Source organism: Canis lupus, chromosome 19 (genome assembly GCF_048164855.1).
Source record: "Canis lupus baileyi chromosome 19, mCanLup2.hap1, whole genome shotgun sequence".
Lineage (NCBI taxonomy): Eukaryota > Metazoa > Chordata > Mammalia > Carnivora > Canidae > Canis > Canis lupus.
Window position 1 is genome coordinate 36,891,442 of NC_132856.1, and position 25,996 is coordinate 36,917,437.

The window sequence follows — 25,996 nt, forward strand, 5'->3', positions numbered from 1 at the left end:
TACATAAGCAGCTCATGTTTGTGGCTCACATTATATTTTTACTAGACAGTGCTAGTCTAGACAGATTCTAACTATAATCGTCCAATGACCCTGTTATTCATCCGTGCGGCTGCAGAGTCCAGGCCTCTTGGTCTCCAACCACTTCACTTCCCATTTCCTGAAGATCCAATCAGGGGCGAGGAAGTTGGCACATGTAACTTGATTTGGGTTAGGGCTCCTGGTTCTGAAACTTTCTAGCCCCCTTACCACTTCATCACAGGCAGGGTATCTGCCTTCCTCATGGAGAACCGTAGCTCCTCAGCTAGGCACGCATATCTGTCGAGTCTCACTCCAGGCTGCCTTTTCCACAGATCCTCTCTGCCCAGGCCTGTCCCTGTAGGCGCCCTTCCTTTGAGCCCCTGGGCCTTTGCACAGCACCTACTGCTAGGTTTCCTATTAAATTACTTAATGATTGAAAGCTTTCACACATGTAAAACATGTAAAACACTTAGCACAGTGCTTATCATAGAAATAGGCATCAATGAATTTTAGAAAAACACTAAAACCACCACCACCAATACCAAACAAACAAAGAGAAATGCACCTTCCCTAGTACTATCTATAGTCACTTAGGCACCCAAAGTATAAAATCTTATCCATCCTTTTAGATTTTGAGTTCTTTGAGGCAGGGCACATCTCTGTAACCACCTCGAGTACCCTGCTCAGGTCAAGGACGTAGTGGGTGCCCCGCAAACACTGCAGGAAAGAACCGAGGTTTCTCTCCATCATTCCTACCTCCCATCTCATCCACCCACAACACTCAGTGGCTGATGCGACTGGCAAATTTTTGTCCAGAATAGAAACCCTCCAGCATCCTTCCCCACCTCCTGGGCCTGCAGACGCAGAGCAAACAGTGTTTGGCAGATGTCAACGTGGTCTCCGTGGAAATGAGTCCTAGATTTTGCCTGTCCCAGGCTTCTCGGTGGAGCCCTGCCTGTGCTGTGGCTGCTGGAAAGGAGCCTTATTTGTGTTCTTTTGGTGGTTTGACCAGGTCCACATTCCAGGCCTCCTTGGGGAAGGAAATCAACTCAGATGACCCTTTCTTCTAAAATGCAGGGGCAGATGGATCACTAAAATGTCAACAAAAATCAGATCACGCTAACGGTGGCACCTTCCCAATTTTATTTCCCTCGATGCCCTGCTGGGCAAGAGAGAAAGAGATATGGTCAAGGCTCAACATTTTAAGAAAAATCCATAAATATTTGGAAGGCAGGGGGAAAATAAAGCACAAGAAAACAAAATCTAACAGTACTTTGAAATATTTTTAACCGGAATGTTAAAGAGTGGTAAAGATCCAGGAAAACAAAACAAAACAAAACAATTCTACTTCCAGATGTCTAAGAATTACTCAAACAGCATCCCTCAGGGTCTAATTTGTGTCCCTCTTGCTGTGCTGTTGTCCCATTCCCTCACCCAGAGGGACTCGAAGACAGCTATGCAGTGCAGCCCCCGATCCAGCACAGGACCCAGTACACCTGGCACCATGTAAAGGTTTGCTGAGTGAACGCCAGTCTCTCAGAAGTCACAAGGTGCAGCAAGGATAGAGAGGTTGAGAAACACTTGGAGAAAGACCAAGGAGAACCCCGTTATCAACAGGAAAGTATTATTTTAGCACTTTTGCCAATTAAACCAAAGCAAGTCTGCTGGGTGAAGGCTCCTATATCTGAGCTGTTTTTGGAGACACTTCATGATTCACACCCAAGTCATACAAGATTAAAGGAAATACTGGATAAAATCAAGCCAAACATGAAGTTCAAGGGAGAGATTTTATTGGACAAATTAGAAAAATATTGGTATTGTGCTTCATAGAAACCCACTTCTTTCTTCTGGCTGCAGAGGCAGAAAAGGGCCTCAGTGGCAGAAGGAGAGCAAATCGGAGTTATTTTAAGTGAGCTTGCACCATCCTCCCCTGCTGGCCACAACCCCACACTCACACCCACTGTGCGAATCTGGCAGCCCCGTCCAGAACTGACGGGAACGTCCATTTTCAGTCAGGATTCGATGATATGGCGGGGCGTTGGGAGAGGCGAGTCCAGCTGGACGGATGGTTCCCAGCCCCAGGTAGCCAGGGGAGCTGCTGGCAGCTGGCTGTCCCTAGCTATGTGCGACGGGTCTGAGCAGGGGAGACTGATGTTCGGTGCAGATACCAGATTTCCAGGGCAACCTCACAACTTATGTTTTCCAGAAGGTCCCAAAACAAGTGGAAACAGACAGTGGCTTTGGAGGGTCCCTTCTTTGGTTCATTTCCTGAGTCCCTACTGTGTGCCGAGTGGGCTGGTGCTTAGGGAGAAAGGGGGGGGACTTTCTGCCTTTGTCGTCGAGGTGAACAAAACCAAGATGAACAAACCACTTGTGCACGCCATGCATGCAGGTGGATGCTTAGCTAGCTTACCTATCACTCTTCCGTTACCATGGTTTCTAGTATTACTTTTATTGATATTTTAAAAACAAACAGCAACAACAATGTACTTTAGTTTCCTCACATGGTAGGGCTCACAAAGAACCCCATTTTATGGTTGTTGTCTTACACAACAGAGCTGGCCTAGAAAACGGACACTGTGTGTGTGTGTATGTGTGTGTGTACACAATCCCTCACCAATGTTTATCATAACAATTTGAAGCAAGTGAATAATCAAAAGTGTCCTTTAGGTCCTCCTAAGCATACACCACCATCAAATCCTCCCTACCTTTGTAGTAGCTGAGCACAGATCGATAGAGCCAATGTAACACAAGCAGGAAGCTGGTATAACCACCGCTGTCCCCATGACGTCCCAGGGCCTGCTTTGTCACACAAGGCTTTTTGCATGCATTATCCCATGTACTCTGACAATGAAGCTATGACTTATGCATTAAAGGTATGGCAGGATCACAAGAGAAAATGAATCTCAGAGAGGCTATGCAACTTATCCAAAGTCATACAGGTAGGATGTGGCAGGACAAGAGTCAAGGGCAACCTGTGTGTTACTAAAGTTAAGTTCTTCCCACTCAAACCACTGTCTTTTGCCCTAAAAGAAAACACAAAACTCAAGGCAGAGTCAACATCCACTTATCGATCATTCAGATGGATTAATTCATGTAATCCTCAACGGTTGGCATCACTCCAAATCTCTTCTCAGTATCTCATAAAATCAGGGTCAGAGCTAGATAAATGGCCTGGCCCTTCCTTATGTCCTTATGTTCTTTTTTTTTTTTTTTAAAGGTTTATTTTATATTTTAGAGGAAGAGAGAAAGTGCATGCTCAAACAAGAGAGAGTGGGGGGAGGAGCAGAGGAAGAGGGTCTTCAAGCAGACTCCCCACTAAGCACGGAGCCCGATGTGAGTTTCCATCTCAAGATCAATGAGATCATGAGCCAAATGGAAACCAAGAGTCAGATGTTCAACTGCCTAAGCCATCCAGGTGCACCCCTTATGTTCTTATCATGGGCCAATTGCAAAATGGTTCATCTTGTTTGGATTTTCACAAGTGAGATGCTGAGGCATTTGCCAGGGCCATCCCATTTATGCGAATTTGACACTGGCTATCACTTGGTGAAACCATTCACTACAGTGTTTCAGCAGTGAGAACAGAAAGGACTTGTATTTGTGAGTACTTGCACTGTCATGGGATGATTGATGCTGGCTGGCTGCCCTGCTTTTCTAAGAGCCTTTCAGTTGCCCCCTTGGTGTCCACAGCTCTGGAAAGTGCCTCAGATGGACTATTTGAGAACAAACCATTTGCTGCATGACCAGGAGATATAAAAGACCAGGAAGGCAGTGTGAGTCAACTGTGTAGGTGGAAGCTGCTCATCTCCATTGCTGCAGAGGGAGAGAAGTTACCTTGGTGACTTCCAACGTCTGGTTCCATTCCATCCCTTTTAAAAAAGCTGATAAATAGGAAGCTAATTCATTCACTGGCAGAGGACCCAGGTTTGATTGTTTTATTGACTATGTTCCACTCCAATTTGGAATAAATAAGCACTAGGAGACCATACTCAACCACAAACACGGAACTCCTCACCACCCCCAACAGACAACCATAGCTGAGTGGCTTGGAAATGGAGAACTTGATAAGCTTTTTAGACTCAAATATATTTTTAGACTTAAACACCTTTAAGAAATTACTAGCTTTTTCAATCAGACTTTTCAATAATTCTGATTACATTTGGAACGAGCTAACAAGTTAACTCAATCCTTTTCTGATAAAAAGATTGGTGAAATCAAATATTACCATAAGTCTCATCTTAAAACATGCATGTGGGATCCACATGATGTGGCCATGACTCCATTAATACCAGGGCAATTAGAGCAAAATTGGGTGATGCCGTTCAAACATGAACTCTCTCTCAACAATGATCGATGCAAGAAGCAAACTGGTCCCCACAATGCAGCACAAACATTTGCCAGCAGACACTGAGCCACTATTTTCTGACCATGATGAAAGAAACAAGGATGTGTGGGGCAGATGAGTGCAAGCAAACCCAGGTGTGTGTGGCTATAGAAAACCATCTACACTTTCCTAACTCTCAGAGACAGGGTTCACAATATTATTTTTTATGACTTTATATCTTCTATAAAATGAGCTAAATACACTCAAACCCAAAGGGTTATCCTTCTTTCAACACATTGCAACTACTCCAGAGATAGCAAATGTACTCCCCACCAACAGCCCTCCAGAATCCACCGGGCAGCCTGTCGCCTCCCACCCAAGGAGCCTGGCTGCCCTTCAGACTCCTCCTCAACACAGTGCTCCAGGCAGCCTCTCCCCAGGCATCAGAGTGGACAGGGACATGATGGGCTGTCCTGGATTTGGCCTGGCCCCATTCCAGAAGGAAAATGGTTTACACATCAGGTCACTAAACAATGCTAGTAGCATTGTTTGCCTGAGCCTGATATGGCTCAGGCTGGGAATGGAGAAAATCTCAACTGTTCAAATGAAACAAAAAAAAAAAAGGCTTTGTTGAATATCTTCAATATTGGAGACACTGGGCTTAGGGCATGGAATTCAGGGGCAAATCACACTGTGATGAATTTCCAGGGATCCGGGGTCTAATTTGTTGTGTTCAACATAACTTGCAATGAGTCGGGCTTGGAGTGTGGGAGATCATTTGTTATATAAAGGTACCCATTACGATGGGTTTCTAGCTGTCTAGAAATAAATTTTTTGCATGTGTGGGCAGCTGTGAAATAAATAAATGCATATAGATATATTTTGATTTATAGATAAAAGAATGATAGTAAATATATGTATCCTATATTACTTATTTATTATGTATCAGAATACTAGTTATGAACTATTAAAACAGCCTTTAGGAGACCATCCTATAAATTGAACTTTGAAAGTAAACGCTGCTGCAAAAGTGTCATCACTGTAGAACTGATGAAAATCTCTTAAAATCATAAAAGGAGAAACACAGAAATAGGTATTTCTCTTACCAGTGGTCTCAGTTCTGGATGCGTCAGGATATATCCATTATTTGTGATTGCAAAGGCATAACCGTGAATCCCTAACTGTAAGAAGAAGTGAGAAAGAAACCTTCATTAGCTGGCTCCCTGGTGAATTCACAAAGCATAAAGCAGCCCGACATTTAGTAATTTACAGCTTAAACTTGGCATTCATAACCCTTATCAGCACAATATTTCATTAAAATGAATGCAAGGCATTGATCCTTGACATTTGGTAGAAATGAAGACCTGTCACAGGATAAGCTCAGCAAATAGCACAATTTAAAATGTCACATCCCCATGTTGGCATCAAAGGGCCTTACTTTGATTTATTTAAAACAAAAACAATTCCTTTTTTCCTTTTAAATAAAGTAGCTGATGTTTCTAGTAAGACCCTCTCCTCTGTTGAAGCAAACAGTTTTATCAACCTGGGTGTCTTCCATCACCCCATGATGAGGAATGAAGAGGAGGCTTCCTCTGATTCACATCTAGACTTTCTTCAAGTACACACCCATAGGGGCCATCTCGAGCACGCACTAGGCAGTCATTTTCCATAATTCTTTAAGGATGAAAGTGTCCCCACCAGCCCAGACAGGAGCCTGCCAACTCCTTTTATATCCTTTCGTCTTTAAATTTGGAGGCTGCCAAGCTTTTCCATGCATGCTTCCATCGACACAAAGCCTGGGTCATTTTCTATGCAGAGCCTCACTTAATTTATGTTTTCTGACTAAATGGGACTATGGGAAATAGTTTGAGAGCAATGAAATGTTTTATTAGCTTTAAAAAGTATGTAATCAAATTTAACACTGCACTTATTTAAATAATAATCCCGGCTTTTTGACAATATTTCTATTACACAGTTGACTGCACCCATTGGCTACAATAAATTTACCTACAAATCATTCATGTATTAAAATGGCCCCTGGCATAAAACCCATACTGATCTCTCTCTCTCTCTCTGAAGAAAGAAAATGTAACCCACTTTTGCCAGAGTAGTGAAAGGGGAGAGGGGAAAAAATCCTCTATTTTTTTTTCCAACAAGTGATTTTATAGTTCTGAGCCCTCACTGTTCCTTTTCTTTCAAATTCTCTGCTGCTCACATTCTTGAATATGATACTATTAAATGATCCAGACAACAGAGTTTACAAACCAAGAATGACCCTGTCTGCTTGTTAGCTTAACGTCAAGGTGATGTGGAATTAACTTCAGAGAATTTAACACCAACAATTAAAAGTTTCCCTTGCATTACATAAAGCAAATATGCATGTGGTAGTCAAGGGCAACAGACATTTTTCTCTTGGAGTTACCTTGCACAGCCAATCTTAATAAGATTCTACAAGACTCTAATGATAAAGTATATTTCATTATGCTGTGAAAGATAAACCAGAGATTTCCTATCCTTTGAGATGTATATCGTCTCTTTCATCTTGTCTCTTGGAAAAATGTCAGGCACAGTCAACACTGCATTAATTACCATTATTATGTCCCAGTTTAATACAGACTCAAGGGGTCAAAAAGGACTCAGAGAGTTTGACTTTTTTCCATTAAGGGCAAAAGAGGTATTTGATTGGAAATGCAAACTCAAAATTCGGCCAAACAGATGATATTTTATGGTCAGCTAATATATTCAGTGCCTTCCAATGCACTGAATTGCAGTTTGCTTCTAGGAAGTAATCCTCAGAAGAAGGCATAGCTTTTCATCTATGCTGTCTTCATACTCTATGCTTCTTGTAGAGTACCACTCAAAATGATTAATATTTGTAAAGTTGATTATAAGGAATCAAGACATCTGTCAAGCAAGGCCTTTGATTATACCAGGCCTGCCTCCCCACCTGAATATAAGGCTTCATGATGGCCAAGGCTGTGATGGCCAGCCATGTGGTCAAACTGGTGGTTGGGATGGAGGGAAGAGGAACAGGGAAAGGAGAAAGAAGAAAAGGAGGAAGCAGAAAACCATGAAGGGAGCAGGCTTGAGTATAGATGACACCCAGCTGACCTGAACTCTGCTTCCTTCCCTGGAATGCAAAGGCTGAACTGACTTCCCATCCAGTGTCCTCCACTCATTGTCCGACTGCCATCCTTGCCTCCCCACTGCCCATCAGTGCCGCCTACTGGAATCTGCGTTTGCTCCGCCTGCCTCCCACCAAGATGCCACCAGAACAGAACTCCCTTCTTGACTGTGGCCAGTGGCCACCTGATTGCTGACTATACCCTACAGAAAGCTCTCTTGAATCTTCTGGGTTGTATTAGCTGACTGCCCTCCCTCCCGACACTCTATTCCTTCAGCTTCCAGGCCCCGTACATCCAGGTATCCTTCTCTTCACTGGATCTTCATCTTCTGCCCACTCTCAAGCACTCTCTTCCCCCAAGCTTGTATCCCCAGGGCCCCTTGTCTACTTAAGCTCTCTCCCCCAATATGCTTTGGCAAGTACCTGGATGTTGCTGATCCCCAGCTCTGTGCTCCAGCTGTAGCCTCAGCCCTCACTGGCAGGTCAAAGTGTCCAACTGTGTGTTGGGCATCTCTACCTGGATATCCCCCAGGTGCCTCAGACCCACCCAGCCCAACATGGTGGATGCTACCCTTTCTGCTCCTTTCTCTCTGTGGGAGCACCACCTACCCACCCAGAATCCTAAGTTAGAAACTGGAGCATCAGCCTTGGACTTCCTTATTTCATCCCCAGCTTCTTGATCCAAGCAATCACTAATTTATCTCGCAGAAATTGCTCAGGCTCATTACTGCTTCCCCACCCCCACCATCCAGGTAGATTTAATGTAATAGATTTCTACAATGGTCCTAACTGTTTTTCCTTTCTCAAATAAGAGCCCCAACAAAGCCATCCTCCAAATTTATAAAGGTCAAAACCAACTCTGACCCTGTAGCTCCCCTGGGTAAAACCCACTAAAGACCACTTTCATGTATAAGATAAAAACCATACGTCTATCCATCATGTCTCCTGAGGCCTGGTCCCTGCCTAAGTACCCATCTCCACCTCCTTGCACGCATTGCCTCTTAAGGTACATGGCAGTAACAACCCCACCCCCCTCCGCTACAGTCTTCTCTCCCACCCACACCTCTAACTCATTATGACAGCTGTCTAGAGCACCTCTCCTTCCCATCTTTTCCAGCTAATTCTCACTCATGCTATAAGCTCAGCATCAGGATCATGTCCTATAAAAAGTTTCTCCTGACTCTGCTCATTGCTCCCTCCTTTCCATACCGTGTTTCCATAAAACCCTGAGAATTTTTCCATTACTACCTTCACCCTAATGCATAAAAATGTGACACCTACTTTTCTGCCTCTTAGCCCTAGCTGGTTCTATCTCTCCTCTACCTTGTTTTCAATGAAACAGTGTCTCTTCCATCACAATGGGCTGTTTATGGGCATGGAGGATCTCACTCACCTCTGCCTTCTACAGCCCCTTGCATAACATCTGACCCATGGCAGGTGCTCCAGTAAGGTTTGTGAATATTTAAGACATTCATTGTTTTACCCAAATATCGTCTAGATCATCTTTAAAGTTTGAACTAAAGTAAATATGACAAATGAGCCAAAAAGGGAAAGGTGATGTGCCAAAGCAGGTCCACAGTCAGTCCTTGGCAAAGCTCTGCCTGAGAAAGTCATCCCGACACTCAGAAACTATCAGGGTAAAATCTTTTCCAATGTTTTGTTGCTTGTTTGATGGCATGTGGATATAACCTACTAGGGATGTGAGTAAGCCCCAAACACATTCTGCAGATGAACCTCTCAGAAACCAAAAACTTACAGTAAGACAATGTCCACCCTTGTTCTTGGCCACACACCGGTATCCCAATGAAATCTCTAATTTTTGGTTCATTTAAAGTAGAACTGGTCTTCCTGTCCATTCTACTGTGCAGTCCCATGGAGTAATAGGAACTAATCAAACACAAGGCCCTCCAGCACTTGAGGCTGCCAAAAGGGCCCTCATCCTGAAGCATGCTCTCCTGGAGGCCAGGAGCCTCGTGGTCCAACACCCCAGGGAAGGAGGTGCTTCCCTTCCAAGTGCAAGCCTTTGGGCTAATGAAGTGAACCCAATTATAAAATAGCTCATTATGTTAACAGAGGCTGTGGTGTCTGGAAGTTATTGCTGGGGTGTCTGGAATTCTTAATAAAAATTACAGGAAGTCTGATTGCTTGTGGGAAAATCTACGAAGCTGAGGGAAAATAAGGAATTCTATCTTCTGGGAAAACCCCAAGAGCCAAGAGCTGACTCATCTTTCCAAGGTGTTAATCAGGAGGAAAAGGTGTGATCCACACTCTGCTCCCTGGAGCTCTTCTGCTCTGGATGAGAGAAGCCTGTTCAGCCGTGACTGTCCCTGGCTGCTGTGCACCCCCTTTCCCAAGTCTTTTTGTGGGAACCAGAAGAGCGCTGACTCAGGTTCAGGTGTGTCAGACCTGTATCTACACTTCCCAGCCCGCTCCTTGGGAAAGCATGTAGCAGAAATGCATGTACTTCAGGCGCTGCTGCTTAGTTTTCTGTAGCCGAGCTTCCTCCATTCTATTGTTAGACTTTATTTCATTCATCTTTGATGAGCTGAGTTGTGTTGAGAAGATTATTTTAAGTGGCTTCAACTCAGAAAGGGGCCAAATGATACCCACTTCAGGGGAGCATAATAATGATTTAACGGGAATGGGGCCTTTTAAAGCCCCTTTACCATACCAAACACACAATAAAAAGCTCAGTGAATGTTTTATTGTCTTCTTTTATTTTAACTCATATTATTTTTAGTATTTTAACTATCATTTCACCTACGACTATTATTATTGCCATTTATTATTCCTAATGGCATTAGGGTAATAGTAGCTAAAATCCTGGCTTGCTAGTTGTGAGACTTGGCATGCTATTTAAGCTATTTAAGCTTCGGGTGCCTCAGTTTCCTTAGCTATAAGTGGGGGTGATGGCAGCATGCACCTCTTATTAAGGGAGATGATGCCATAAAGAGCTCAGCACATTGCCTGAGAGAGGAAACTGAGGACAAACAGATGCGTAAGGCCATCATTATCACTTCTGCATCAGGTTCCTACCATCTGGATTGCTGGGTATATATCAAGTAGTGGCCCTTTACTAGGGATCCTACGTCTTCTCATAGGAAATAAGAGGCTTAAGAAATGTTTGGAAACATTCTCTAAAGATGGGCTGCTTTTCTTAACACTGAGCCAGTAATTCTGGGCACCTGGGTTTGGGGATTTCAATAAAAGTAAGGTTCACTATCTTTAGAAGCCTCAAATCCCTCCCTCATTCCCATGGCTTTCCATCTCTGGGAGTGGGGGCTACAGAATTTCCAACACTTGATTATGTGGGTTTGGATCAACCAGCTGTCCTATCATGCCTCTGGAAACTTAACTCCCAACTGTAAAAGCCTTGGTGGTGGATGAAGCTGGATGTCAGAGGCCCAGGGTGGCAGGAGGACAAAGGGCCTTTGTCATCTCAGTTAGCCGAACCAGGAATATTCTTTTGCTAAGGAGGCCACCTTTTGTGAGTCTGGACACATTTTAGTTTAGAGTTCATTTCCTCTTGTTATAAAGGTGGCTTTCTAATTTTATCAGCTAAATTGCATGAGAATATGGAAACAGAGATGACTTGCTTATTCAAAGAAGTTTCAAGCAGGTGCTGAGGACCAGACAAAAAGTGTGTGGAAGAGTCAGACCCTCTGGGGACTCTGAGAAGACTGGGCCATTGTGTAGGGGTGGCCAGGGGCTTATGGATGGTGGCCAGGGTGCTGTTGTCCACGCTGAGAGAAGCCCCAGAAGGCATCGCCCCAGGCTGAACAATCCCCATGGTGCTAACTCCTCAGCTGTCCATCACCTTCCCATGCACTGTTTTACTTTCTTAAAACAAAAACAAAAATGAAACAAAACCAGAGTATAGAGCAAGATGATTTTAGGTGGCATGTGGACCTGGTATTGAACTTACTAACCAGGATCACTAGTGAGAGCCAGCTCTTTTTAAATCTCTTCCATCCTTCCAATTATATAAAAAAGAAAGTTTCCACTTAGTATATCTTTAACACTTGCCTTTCATATTACCTTGAAAAAAAGAGAGAACAGACCTCAAGTTCAGAACCTTAGATTATCAAGCAATCATTTAACACTATTTCTTTCTTTTCTTCTCTCTCTCTTTTTTTTTTTTTTACAATCCTTCTAAAGTGACTGATGACACTGACTTTTCTTTGAAAATGGTGATATGGTGTTTCCTATTAAAATGTAGTTATGTGAAGAAAGGTTTGAGTTGATTTACAAATGAACTATTAAGCGAATAATGGTACAGATGGTACAGAAGCATGGCAACAAATCATGAAGTGTTATGTGAATGGCTTAGATACTCTATTCCTTAAGCACATGGATCTAGGAGTTACACAGACCAGGCTCGAATCACACTCACCACTTCCTACTTATATGGCCCTGAGCTCTGTGAACAGAAGCCCCATGAACCCGAGTTTCCTTATGAGCAGAATGGATATGATAGCACCTCACTTATCAAAGGAGGAGCTGGTACCATGATGTGTGTAATGCACTCTGCACAGCGCAGAGGACTGGCAAATGTTATTTGCTAATATTATGCCACAAGACACCGTCTGGTACCACAAAATGGTGCTTTTGTAAACAGCCATTTTATGCATCCCTCACTTTGCCTCCAACCCGCTGAGGGACAACCTGATTATTTTGGCTGCCTCCATCTGCTCAGCTGACTTGCTCAGATAAGAGTTTGTTGGGATGCCTGCTGAATGGGCTGAGCCACTGGCTTGCTCTTATCCTGACCCTCTGTCCAAAGGTAAGCCTGTCCTTGTCAACTGCCTACTGCATATGACCTTGTATTATAAACCTTTCCTCGTGGCTTTCAAAATTCTTAGAACACCCTATTTTTAAATGGCAGAGGATCCCAGAGTGTCATTGGGTTCACACATTATTTTGTTGGGCATTCTACTTTAGCAAGGGTTCAGTGGATGTGAAGCCCACGGGTGCCTGAACCTGGCATGGGGAAGCTGTCAACAGCACTATGCTGGCAGCATCCCACAAAGAAGAGGGCCAGGAGGCCGTGGGTCATACTGGTTCCCTTGACCAATGTGGAACCATTGTTCCCAGTTAATAATAATGGTCAATGGTCAATTCTTCATGCAAGTTTATGAGCATGCAAGTTTATGAGTTATTGTTATCACCACTGGACAGAAGAACTAAAGATTTGAGAGGCTTGTCCACTCAGAGCTCCTTGGTGATGGAGCTGGGATCCCAGTGTATCTTCCTCCAGAGCACTAACCCCTATCTTCCTCCTCTGAAGCTCAGAAGAACGCCCCTCACAACGGTGGAGAATCAGGCTCAGCATGTCCGAGAAGGAGGTGGTAAGGAAGGGGGCTCTGTTAGCCAGTCAACAATCTCAGAATCCTGGCCCAAAGGAGCTTGCCTGCCTCCAGGTGAGGGTAAAGGGATCGCTTGTCAATCTATCAGCAGGCCAAAGAAGAGATGGGCAAGCCAGTGGGCTCGGTGCTGGGGAAAGAGTGTTTTTCAACCGGGTGTGTTTTCAACCCTTGTGCAATCAGGGGAAGCATGCCAGTCCAATGAATGCCTCTCAGAACGGGGAGCAGTGCTGCTCTCTGCCCCTCCCTGCCCTCCCACACTTACTTACACACACACACACACACACACACACACACACACACACACACACAGCTCTTGGGTAGTTCGCACAGCTCTGCTGGGGCTTGAGGTGACTTTCTTCTGTGGAGCTGCCACCAGGGACCAACTTAGAGTTTCCTATAGGGAGTTCAAGAACTCTCTGGGTCATCTTTTTAAAAGGTCATGTCACTCCCATGGCTAAGTTGTGTATCAGAAAAATACAATGATCACATCTCAATTTATGATTTCACACGTGATTGTTCAGGCCAGGGTTAGGGTGCTCATTAAGAAAAACAGCAAGTCCACTCACTAAAATACATGCTCAGAACCTAAGCAGGTAGCATAAGGACAAGGCAATGCTGCTTGATGGTGGTGGCAAGCAAAGGCTGAGTTAGGACCACACTGCTTTAAAGGACGTGGAGCGTGGAGCCTGGCTGCGGTGGAAAGCCAGCCCTGGTATATCCGTTGCTCTGATTTCACTAAAGTGCTGATTTAACCACAACAGTGTACCTTGAGAAGCCAGAGGATATAAGTCCAATCAATGTCATCCTTAGGACCCCACGATGGTTACTGTCACCAGTCACCTTCTTGGCAACTGGCCACCACTCTGTGATCAGCCCCAGTGGCAGTGCCATCCACCAGCTTTAGGTGGATGCTTGTGTTATGCCCACCTGCCCCAGATGGGGCACACCCCAGTCTGGAGACAGCTGGGAAGGCACCCGGAGCTGAGGAGGCCTGTTCTCATGGAGGTAGAGTTAGGTCTGGCCAAGGGTATTAATTAATTACTTAATTGATTAATTAAGTATTAATTTTCCAAGATAGAGGGAATACTCATGATAGAGTCAGAGACCATTTCTCTTTGGGTTTCATTGGGTTCCTGCTAAGAAATAACACATTTTAGAGGATCCTCAGGTTGGGATGAATTAGGACTGGTTTAGAAGACCATCAGAGATGTAGGACCTGCATAGACCCACATAAATATTTAGACTCCCAGAGATCCAGCATGTGTAGACCTACTCAGATCTGCTCAAACCGTTACTGTTCTTATGAAAAAAAAAAAAAAAAAAAAGCACCTACCAGAAAGAGAATAGAGGCACCTCTTTTCTCCATATTTTCATTTACTACTATGGCAGACTGTGAAGGTATCTTGGACGCTTAGTCCTGGATTATTAATTAGGTGACACATTACCTTGTATTTGGGAATGGTCTTCAGAAGCTCTTTCACTGGGACATCTGTGCCAACCACACCCAGAAGAATGCCTTTCGATCTCTGTTGAAAAACAAACAGTAAGCAACAACAACAACAGTGAGTTACTTTGGTGGAAGGAATAGAACTGAGGGAGAAGCCAACACACCACAGATCTCCATCTGGTGCCTTCTCAAAGTTTCTAGAGATTGAAGATTAACCCAGATTTCTATGAGGCCCCTCTTCTATCCCCCCCACCCCTAAATATTGCTAGACAAAAATGGTAGCTTCTCAGGTACTACAGTAGCTCTCAACACACATCCATACAAAGATGCCCTAGTAGCCATCTCTTCTCCCTCCTGAAAATTCAAAATTAATGGGAACAAGCACAAAAGTTTCAGCCGCTAAGGACTGTAACCATTAATCAGTTTATTTTATGGAAGCTTTCCTTCTATAGGAAAGACGTAGCATAACTGCTCTCTCAATTTATACTGCTGTTTGGTGCCCAGGGGAAAGACATAATAAGCCTTGCATTTGTAGCAGCATGTTGGAACCAAGGACCAAGATGAAGGAATAGGCCTCCAGGGAGGGTCCCAGTTCCCAAAGTCAGGGTGATGGAGTGAAACTGTCAGAGTCAGAAAGGCCTCCCAGAAGAAGACACAAATTGCTACTGTCCATTGTTTCCCTCCAGTTCAAGCCCACCTGAAACCTCAGAAGGTGACCTTTTTAGAAGTAGGGTATAATCACTTCAAGGAGAAATCATCCTGGATTTAGGATAGGCCCTGTATCCAACAACTGGCATCCTTATAAGAGGACAGACAGACTCATGAGAGGAGAAAGCCATGTGGAGATGGAAGCAGAGATACCACAAATGAGGAGCAGCCGGGCACTGGAAGCATCTTTCCCTAGAGCCTTCTCAGGAGGTACAGCCCTTCCAATGCCATGATTTTGGGCTTCTAGACTGGAATTTTGAGAATAAATCTTTCTTGTTTTAAGCCACTCCATTTGTGGCCCTCTGTTACCACAGCTCAAGGAAACTAACACAAGGTTGGTCATTATAAATCAGGGAGGGGTCATCCCACCACACTCAAGGATTGTCTCTGGGTCTTTCCTTTCTCTGGTAATTTCACACTTAACTTTGGGAAAAGTGCTGCATACTGTCACATGACACTTGCTGGGATTCCTCTCTTCTATTCTCAATGTCATGATTCTAACAACAGAATTCTAACAACATGGAAAACTGATAGATCCCTTATCTTTAACATAAATAATGTCACCAGAGCTTGAGTCAGAGAATGTCTGAAATGGCAATCCTCCTAATATCACACCAGAGCATGGCTGCTGTACTCACGGTTTCGTTCTGCTTACTAAACACAGGCATGGCGACCGTGGTCATCAGGACGAGGCTCTGATCATCGGCCAGCTGGATGGGGAAAGAAGTCAGTTACCCGGGAATGATTTGAAAACCACACATGGCCAGTGGTCACGGCCCTCAACCATCTCATCCTTTCCTGATCAGGGCCATTGGGAACAGACCAGTGCTCACTCAACCTAGTCGCCTAGAAGAGAGTGCAATGTCTCTCTACTCTGACTTGCAGATAAAGATCCCAGTCCATGGCTGGGGAAACAAAGTCAGCCCCCACCGGTCGGTCCAGCCAATCTGTTACTGCATTCAGCCGTTTGGGTTCAAAGAAAGCCTGCATTGGATCTTAGTGATTCACTTCATTTTATGACCACAGATTGATTTTATCCTTTCACTTTGCAGACATTTATGTGCGATATGGATGCTGCTCCTTAATCTGAAAATTGAGGATCAGAAAACATGAGCATAAGGGGTTTTATGAGTTGTCCCTGCTGGAAACAATGAAATCTGAAATCATTTATTCTCCCCGAGGTAGCTGAGTCAAGGCCTTTTGGTACCTCTACATATTTCTATGGCCAGTCCCAGACAGAAAACAAAAAAACAAAATACAACAAATAACTTTATCATCTGATCCCTAAAAATCACCTCTAAGCAGCTAAACATTTCTCCTGGAATAACGACCTTTGAAGTATGGCAAACAATGCGCTTCTGCAACCATCTGAATTGCATACAAATGCACTGAGCACCACCACCATCACATCTGGTTTTCATGAAGTGTTGGGAGACAGACAGGAACTCTACCCAGCCCTGGTAACAAGTGGGGAAACAGAGTTCTGGACCACAGTAGGCTTTGGTCAAAGACAATATTGGTTTTAGTTTTCAGCTTTGAATCTTTATTAACTGTATTTATTAAGCCTCCATATCCTCAAATGAAATAATGGCAATTATTCCCCAGCATTGTTGCCTTGAAGAAAAAATGTGAAACTTCCAGCGTGGTACCTGGCATAAGGATGCACTCAAAGGATGCTGGTTTCTCTTCCATGCCTGCAAGGTCATATGGCCAGTAAGTGGCAGAGTCCAAACTGAGCTAAGGCATGTGACACTTCTGACAGGGACCAAAGTTACCATGTCAAGTGTGGTAGGAGAGAGATCCTTTCTGGTTTCATAGCCCATTTTAGCCTCAAATGAAGCAATCTGTGAGTGAGAATCCACTATCTTCAGCGTATAGTGTTTTCTGATGTGTGAGTACTTCTCTATAGCTTTAGTTTCATAGAAAATTCACGTACTGTTCCCTCAATCTTCTTGGGAATAGGCATTTGAAAGAGAAGATTCTAAACCCTAAGGGCCCACATGGACTAAGGTCTCCATGGACGGGCAGGCCTTTGGTGAAAAGGTTATTAAACTTAGTCCATCTCCCACCTATCTTGTTCTTCCAATAGATTCTTCGAACTATAGAGCCTCACTACTTGTAATGTGGTTCACAGAACAGCAGCACAACTGCGTTAGAAATGAATAAGCCCAAGCCCCACTCTGAATCTGAACATTTTAATAATTAGTATGCATATTAGAATTCAAGGATCATTATGATAGGGCAATCCCTTCTACCATCAATACTCACTAGCTTAAGAGAAGCTTATGGGAGTAGGGAAGAGCTCCTAACAGAGACAGGCAGGGCCATGTGCTAGGTTTATGTCTCTGTCAGGGTGGACCTGTATCCCTCCATGACAAACAAGATGAGGCAAGAATCTTACCTTCACTCAAGGACTGGAAATTTGTGGTGTGATGATTAATTTTTTGTGCCAGCTTGGCCAGGCCATTGTGCCTCATGTTTTGATCAAACACTAGTCTAAATGTTGCTGTGAATATATCTTTCTAGTTGTGATTAACATTTAAAAATGCAAACTTTGATAAAGCAGATTATCCTCCATAATATAGGTATGTCTCCTCCAATTGGTTCAAGGCTTTATGAGAAAAAACGGGTCCCAGAAGGAAAAAGGAATTCTGCTTCCCCTCTGCCTTCTGATGCAAGTCTGCAACATCTCCTCCTGCTAGAATTTCCAGCCTGCCAAGCTACCCTACAGATTTCAGATGTGTCAGCTCCCACAACTATGGGAAGCAATTCCTTATAATAAATCTCTCCACACCCCCCCACTCCAGATATAGGATATATATCCTGCAGGTAGAAATAAGGTATCTATCTCCTATGGTTCTATCACTCTGGAGAGCCCTGACTGATATACATGCAATCATGTCCTCTATTATTTGAGGCAGCCTAATTTGGGTGAGAGAATAAGAAAACAAACTTATTACCACATCATAATATTAGTAACTAAATAATATTAACCATGAGATGATAATGACAGTTTGTGAAAACATGGTTCCAACATCTTGCTAAAAATACTTAAAGTATCCTATGGCCACCACTGAGTGTATGGAAGGTCATTTTCAAAGGCAGAACCAACCCATAGTAAACATCTCTCTTAGAATCAGAGATCTCCCCATATTCCACTTCCTTGATTAATCTTCAGTGCTATACAGAAAACTGATTTGAGCTGATCCATAACCTTGGACAACTTCCACTTTGCAACTCAAATCAAAATTTCAAGCGATGCCAGCATGTATCATGGATGAAACCAAAACATACCACTGACAGTAATGAGAAATGAAGCTTTTTCCTGCAACCAGTAAGAATCAGTTATAAGTCACTGGTAATTGTTCTGGCACAGATACAAGATCATGGGAAACTAACTTCCAAATATTAAGCCAGAATAATGTATCAACTTCAATCAAACTTCAATCAGAGGCTAATTCCAAAAGTAATTACAGCCCGTCATTACCTTACCAAAAAAAAAAAAAAAGTCCCCATAATGTTGCATGTGTACTGAAACCACTCAATTCTTTAACCAGCCTCTGGTAAACAAAGGAAATGCAGTGAGCTCGGTCTAGCCACTATGCTGGGAGCACATATACTGTCTCCTGGGGCAGTTCTGGCCCAGATTTGGACTGGCTTGGCCAGAACCATAACCTGTAGCCTTCTTGATGTGCACAGCTCACCAGTATGGCCATAAGGGCTGGTGGGGCCTGGAAATACTACATGCATGACATTAAGATCTTCCTCTACACCTATCAGCTTCTACACCATCTCTCCCAGTCTCCAGAGATCTGAGTTCTGCGAATCTTGAAGGTTTCATGGAGAAGAAACATCAATTTGAAAGTTAATTTGCACTGTGAGCACTTTATGATCAAAAGGCATTCTGTACTCTTGCTATAGGAAATAGCAGCCGGTGGCAAAGCCACTTCGTCCAGACCACCAAGCAGGAGTTATGTAGCCAACCGCAGCCAGACACCCTTTGTCCCCACCCACCAGGGGGTCCCTGCTTTTCTGTGGCCCCCTAACCTGTAGTGGCTGTGGAGGCAAGAGCTGCTTATGATTCATACCCGTGGCTTCCAAGAAAAACGCAGACACAGAGTCAACGTTCATTTTCCAAAGGGTAGGAATGGGAGGGGGAGGTCACCATGGTCCATCTGGGAAAAATCCTATTAACTCAAGTCCAAGTGGGAATCCTAAAATGAACTGCCACTCAATTGCCTTTGCCCAGGCTTTGAACAGGCCTCCGAGATGCTTGGTTGTGGCGCTCTGTTGTATAATAAGTGTATATTATTCCATATCCTTCATTTCCTATGCTACATAATGGGGACCATTCTGGTATCAAAGGAAATGATGAATAATAATACGGAACATCTGGTTTATAAAACACAAACTTGCTCAACAGATTGACTGCTTCCTGTCAGCTTCCCAAGTTAATCATGCATGTGGGCTTGTATGAATATGCATTTGGATTCATGTGTGAGGTACATGCAGTGGTGCCAGGGCTTCTACTCCTAATGCTTGATTAGTTTCCCACCAGTGGCACGAGCTGGCCATGTGGACAGCTCTCCGGTGTGGCCCCAGATGGGATAACCATCAGACTTGTGCTAGATCGGTGTGGGCTGTGGGTCTATTCATTATTATACATCGACTCCCTTGGTAAACACTCCTTCAGCATCAGCTTATGTGCCAAGTTCCTTGCCAAGTGCTGGAAGATACCTAGGCATGAGACACAGGTCTTGCCCACCAGGAACTTCAAGTCCCCCAGAGGAGACAGAAAAGCAATGGGACAGAGGGAGAAAAACTGGCTGTGGTGAGCACAGTGGCTCTAGTTACGTGAGCAGAGGAACTATCTTCTTCAGGACTAGCCTGGATGAAAATAAAAATGTCCAACAGTTACTGATATATCTATTAAGGTTTTCGTGACAGATTCAGAATGCTTCCTGAAAACCAGTTTAACAACAGCCAGGACAAGTTCCCTGCTACAGAGCAATTTCATCCATTTGCTTTAAACTTAAGAATATGCATCAATGGAACGATGAAGGAGGAGACACTTTTAAAAACTGTCTAGTACTTCCTCCCCAATCTTTTTTTTTTTTTTTTTTTGGAAATATTACCCCCTTTCTTTAGAGAAATCTTCTTCATCCCTTTCCTCCACAAGGTTCTCTTGGCAACTAAACCTCTCCCATCCTATATGTTACTGGGCATCAGACCCAGGCTGAGCCAACTGGGGCACTACACACACACATACCACATACACCCCTGCCCAGGCCACCTGAGCAGTTTTCTTTTTCCCCATCTGGAGCTAATAGGAAAAACTCTCTACTCCCCTTTGTGGATGACTATAAGAATATAAGCCTGACAACCAAATCCTTTCCCCATAGAAAAGGGACTGAGAAAATAAAGTCAAGCCAGAGACAGGAAGAAAAGTGTGTGTGTGTGTGTGTGTGTGTGTGTGTGTGTGTGTGATGGAGGAGGAGGAGCAGAGGGGGAGAGAAAGTGAGGAAGGGGACAGAGGGATGGAACCAGTCCCTGGATGCGTTCATTCCTAAGCTTTATTCCACCCATGCTGTTTTCCACTACTGGGTTCCCTGAGGCAATGTTTTCTTTTTCTTTTTGCCCAAATAAGCATGGATTAGATTTGTAACTCTTATAATTGAAGAATCCTAACTTGCACAAGTGTCAGTCTTGACCATAAATGATCTAGGTAGCTTTAGATACCCATTGAGGTGGCCCCAAGTACCTTGTACAACTCACAAATTTTGGTACACTATTGCTGTAGCAAGAAAGGTCAAAGGGAAGATGGCCCCAACAACCTTAAGATGAGTGGTTGTGTGTCCTTTCCACATCGGAAGAAATTTAGATAACCCTAAAGTACTCAAACACTGAATGGCAATGGGCAGTATTCTGGAGGAAATGAGGACTCTTTATTATGGCATAAAAACTATTGTCATTAGGAATTTGTGTAAAACTTTCCTAACGAATATACATTTGCCTACTTTGAGAAAAGAGCCTGCTCTTTTCCCAGAATGCCAGAGTCTGCTTTGACAGAGATGCAAAAAACTGCTGGGAAAGAGGATAGGAATGGAGGCAGGTTGCAGGCACCGTTGGGGCCCTGGCAGGGCCCTGGCAGGGACCAGTTGTGACTACAGGGTTGCGTGGGGAAGCCTCCTACCTTTGAAAGACACCTATTATGTTGCCTCCCTCACACCTCCCTCACAGGAAGCTTGCCAGGACCAGTGGCGGGACCCTGAGTTCCCGGTAGCTGGAGGCCTCTTGGGCTGAGTGTTAGAGAAAGGAGGTAAGCTGGAGCCAGGTGCTTAGAAGGTCTTTGAACGAGTTAAGGGCAGCACGGCTGACAGCCCATTTGAGGGCCAACAGGTGGTTTTCAGCAGTGCCTCCTGCCATCACTGCTCAGCCCTGGAGGCTTGGGCTCAAACAGAAGTTTGTGCAGAAAAAAAAAAAAAAAAAAAAAAAAAAAAGAAGTTTGTGCAGAAATGGGGAACTTAGCTCAGGAAGAGAATGGCTCTAAGCCAAGAACAAAGGCCAACTCACCAACTCTACATATTGCCCTTCTTACGTTTATATGTTTTTCTTTTCTTATTAAAGTCGATCAACATATTGACTATGTTAATAGAGTACATCACATAATGTATACCACAGTAAATACATATTTTATACATGTGTACATAATTTATGAGTACACAGCTGGGTTTTTGCTGTGTCTTCCTTCCAACACCTGGCATGAACGCCTACCTACACTCCGTGAAAAGACACTGCCACCATCTAGTGGCAGTTAGGATGAATTGCAGGCACAAGGTCCTGGGAGATGAGACTTTTCCAGAGGATAGCCTTACTGACAAAAATGTACTTAAAAGGCAGGCAATATCATTTAGTTCCTCACCCAGTGTGAGCAAAGCTAGGCTGTATAAACTCACCGTTCTGTTAATATCCTGTAACCTTGACAGGGAAAAAAAAATAGTACCAAGAGGTGAAAAAACACACCGTGTACATCTTTAAATAGAAGATGACACATTTTGAAAGTAGATTGATCCTTTGAGGTGTGCAGGATCTAAGAATGTGACAAGGGGAGGTCTTCTCTTTCCTCTCTCCGTGAGCTTAAGTTTATCAATGACCTGGGAATCCCTAAGGGCCATTCTTTTGGTAGCATATGATGAGGGCAGTGGGAACAAGATGGGAACAGATGGCAGCCACGTCCTTCAGTTTTCAAACTCTGTGGCAAGGGGAGGGTTGACAGTAGGAAGTCACCAGTATAGCTCTCTGTGCAAATTGGTGAGAACACCAGGCAGGGCAGTGGGGAATCACAAATCTGGGAAAAGGGGTGTGAGCAGAATATGTGGCTATGTAGAGACACTACACAGGAACGAATCCCTGGACCTTCCTTCCTATTCCCAGACCAAAAAGTCCTCTACATCTACCCTTTCAATTCCTGTCTCTGGCCGCTCTCCCCATTCTTCCACCCCTTCCCTCACCCTAACATCCCTTATCTTCAATATTAAAAGGAAATCGGGTGGAAAAATCTAGTAAGGGCCACACTCAATGATGGGTCTTAACTTTCCGTCCTGGAGACATCTCCTGCTGGAGATGCAGACACTTTCCAGAGGAAGAACAAATGAAACCCACTGAAATGTGGAAACTAAATCCTATTGGTGCATCTTATGCCTGAAAAGTAACAGTGTATAGTATCAGCATTACCTGCTTGGCTGATGTTAACACCATCAGATTCTGTGAATTTTACTCTCATTTAGATTTCCACAGCTATTAGTAATAATCATGAAATGTACTGGCTGTTTCAATTGTGGTCAGTTTTAAATGAAAGGCTTTACACATACATGTGTGTTTAAAAATACACTTGCTCAATAACCTAAAAAGCCATTTTGAAATGAGAAGAGAAAGAAAGAATAGCTTGTTCTAGTAATAAATCCAAAAGATTTCTAAATCACCTTTGGTAGTGTATCTGGGTGTGTATCTTTGATCTTTTTTTAAAAAAAATCTCTTTTCTATATGGTTGAAAATTTTAAGAAAAAGAACACTGACATGAACTTTCAACTACAGAATGCATTTTATAAATAAAATCACCCAATAGCATATATCTGCAATGAATATTAATGCCTTAAAATAAATAATAGGGCAGCCTGGGTGGCTCAGTGGTTTAGCACCACCTTCAGCTCAGGGCATGATCCTGGAGACCCAGAATCGAGTCCCACGTTGGGATACCTGAGTTGAGCCTGCTTCTCCTTCTGCCTGTGCCTCTGCCTCTCTCTCTCTGTGTCTCTCATGAATAAATAAATAAAATCTTTAAAAAAATAAATAATATTAATAATCCTACTCAAATCTTTTTGCATAAAGATCAAACTAGTCCTTCAAACAAACTATGGTAATACTTTGACATGAAAATGCTATGAGAATAAAGTTTTATATTCTGAGTTAAACATATTATGCTTATCAATATTTTAGATGTTCTTTATGGTAAGAGGTTTAGTAAAAGCAGGTATTACTATTTTTAATTGAAAAGCTGGTTCTTTCAATGTAAGCAATATGAATTGTTTGCCTTTTATGATACTGCTCAGATGAACTGCTACCCATTTAAAATCTAGACAATTTATGAACACCAGCCATTGTTTAGATTCTCATTTTGCTCTGGCATCTTTCAACAATTGTGAAGATGCTTGAATCCTAAATAATATAAGGATAAACAAAGTAGCAGTGGAAAATAAGAAAAAATAAGAATAAGTAAATCTTCCAAGTAACATTTCCCCTCACTTTGCATCTGATTGTCTTGGTAAAGTGCTCAGTTCTTGAGAATGCTCTGTAAGTGACAATTTCCTGTCAGCCAAGAAATTTCTGCTTCTTACTGAATCATTATTACTTGCATCTGAGATCTGAAGGCCCTGAATTCTTCTGAGATTTACTGTATTTTAAGTTGTCTAAATACAAAAGTAAACAGATTTCCCTCTTTGAACTTTGTATCTTGTATGAACTCAATTGTTGAGTTTGTTTGTCCTCTCTTTCTCTTTTTAACAACCTGAAGACAACTTTGTGAGTGATAGTGCTGGATAATGTTGGAACATCTGTATGAGATTCTCAAAATAACTTTCTTCTAATAAAGTTGTTATTATTCGGGAAAATTTTTTTATGTTGCTTCCTCTTTTCCCGGCATTTCTGAAAGACGTCATTAAACAGGGAATATGTTTTATGAGTAATCATCTAGACAGATGGAAGATGCGGTCTTTGGCCAGGGACATATACATCAGTGAACCCATGGGCAAGACAATATTACAGATCAACCTATCTGAAAGCTGTTTGAGGAAACTGCTTTGTTTGTTTATTAGGGTACAACATGCTTATTTCAAGAATGTCCCAAAATAATGACAATACAAATTACCACAGGGCATTGGATTTTGGCTAATATTCACGATGAGCTATGACACATAACTGACCCCCCCATCATAGCTGAGCATTTATATTGTCACAAACGTGGTTTAGACACCTCCCAAATAAATGCCTAAAAATACAGTCAACTGTTGGAGCTTTGGGGCCCTGGGATAAAACCTTCCCCTTGTTTAAAGACCCCCTGAAACGTTGCTTCCTCCATAAAACCTTCCCTAACGAAGTGGAAATGGGAACCAGATGTTCTCAAACTTCACTACAAAGATAATCATATTTACTCTACAACCTAAGATACCATCTAGGACCAAATTTGTGCAAACTGTTAATACAGCAGTCACTGAACACTGTAGCTGGAAGAAAAACTGAAAATTCTGTAGGGCTTGTAAACTCCAAGGGCAGAAGCTGGGAATGGTTCCTCTTTTTATCCATAGTATTTAGCATAGATCTGGTATATAGGAAGCGCTGAGCAAATGATCCCTGAAATAATTGATGCCAATCTTCCCTTTTATTTATTTGATAATCAAGGTCCAAGAAGGAAAAAGGAGTCACAGAGAATTGGTACCAGAATTTGGACAATCTTGTCCTTTTATATTCCAGCGCCTCCACTTGCTCATGGCTCCTTCATTTAGTATCTGTGTATATTGTGCCTACGCTAGAGTGCTGAGACTCTAATAGGTTCTGAGAAGCTGGTGCTTAGATGCTGCTGCCACCGATAGGGACAGAATGTTCATATAATAGCTAAGTTTAACACTATGACTTCTTTGGGAAGCAGCACAGACAAGAGAATCAACTATGGAAGCATCTGGAATTAAATCCCAGACCAGGTTACCCAAACTTATTGAGTCATTTTTTTTTCCTCATTGAGTCATTTTTATTTATACATCCTTCTATTCATCTATCTGGCTTCCAGCCATCTATCCATATCTATTTACAAGCATAGCTTGCAATTATTAGATGTGATTTTAAATGTTTTCATATTTACATAGTCTTAGCTTTAACTGTGACACAGACCTTGCAAAATGCCCAGGCTCATATTGTAGGTGAAGAAATAAAAGCACAAAGTACCTTGTACCAGTTCACAGGGAGCAGCAGGGTGGGGATTTAGACCTTGGCCCATTTGATGCTAGAGGCCTTGTCCCCATCACTGTGCCCTCAGCCTCTTTTCTGTAAAGGACAAAGACAAATGTCATGCTTTGCCTTAAGGAGCCTGGAATGCAATGAAAGAGGCAACCACACTAATCATCGCTAAAGTAGGAATGCCCTCCATAGTTCTTGGGAGGGTTAAGTAGAATTATAGATGTAAAGCACCCAATACAGTGCCTGGCACATCCAACAAGTACAAACGCTCTCATAAGAACTACTCTAGGTGAGGGGGAGGAGTTCATTAGCTGCTCTGGAATTCCCCCACTGCTCTACTAAGTTAGAACACTCCATCCATCTCTCCATTTGAATTGTATAAACAAAATAGAAAAATACTTCTCCTTTATCCCATGATAGATCATCATGGCTTTAATAGTTAAACAAAATGTATTAAAAATCAGTTGGCAGGGAAGGAGGGAGGGTAGCAGTCATCGTAA

The 25,996-nt window shown here is 43.0% G+C and overlaps 1 protein-coding gene across 10 annotated transcripts in view; it reads right to left on the reverse strand.

Moving 5' to 3' along the window:
* CACNA2D3 (calcium voltage-gated channel auxiliary subunit alpha2delta 3) overlaps positions 1-25,996 on the reverse strand; it is a 945,543-nt gene that overhangs the window by 199,980 nt on the left and 719,567 nt on the right. For all 10 annotated transcript variants that reach the window (XR_012011921.1, XM_072785849.1, XM_072785848.1 and 7 more), the window contains 3 exons: positions 15,629-15,700; positions 14,281-14,361; positions 5,452-5,526 (listed from right to left, as the gene is read on the reverse strand). Coding sequence is in view for 9 of the 10 variants with exons in the window: in XM_072785849.1 (XP_072641950.1) it covers positions 5,452-5,526; positions 14,281-14,361; positions 15,629-15,700 (228 nt within the window). In the remaining variant the exon portion in view is untranslated. The remainder of the gene's footprint in view (positions 1-5,451; positions 5,527-14,280; positions 14,362-15,628; positions 15,701-25,996) is intronic.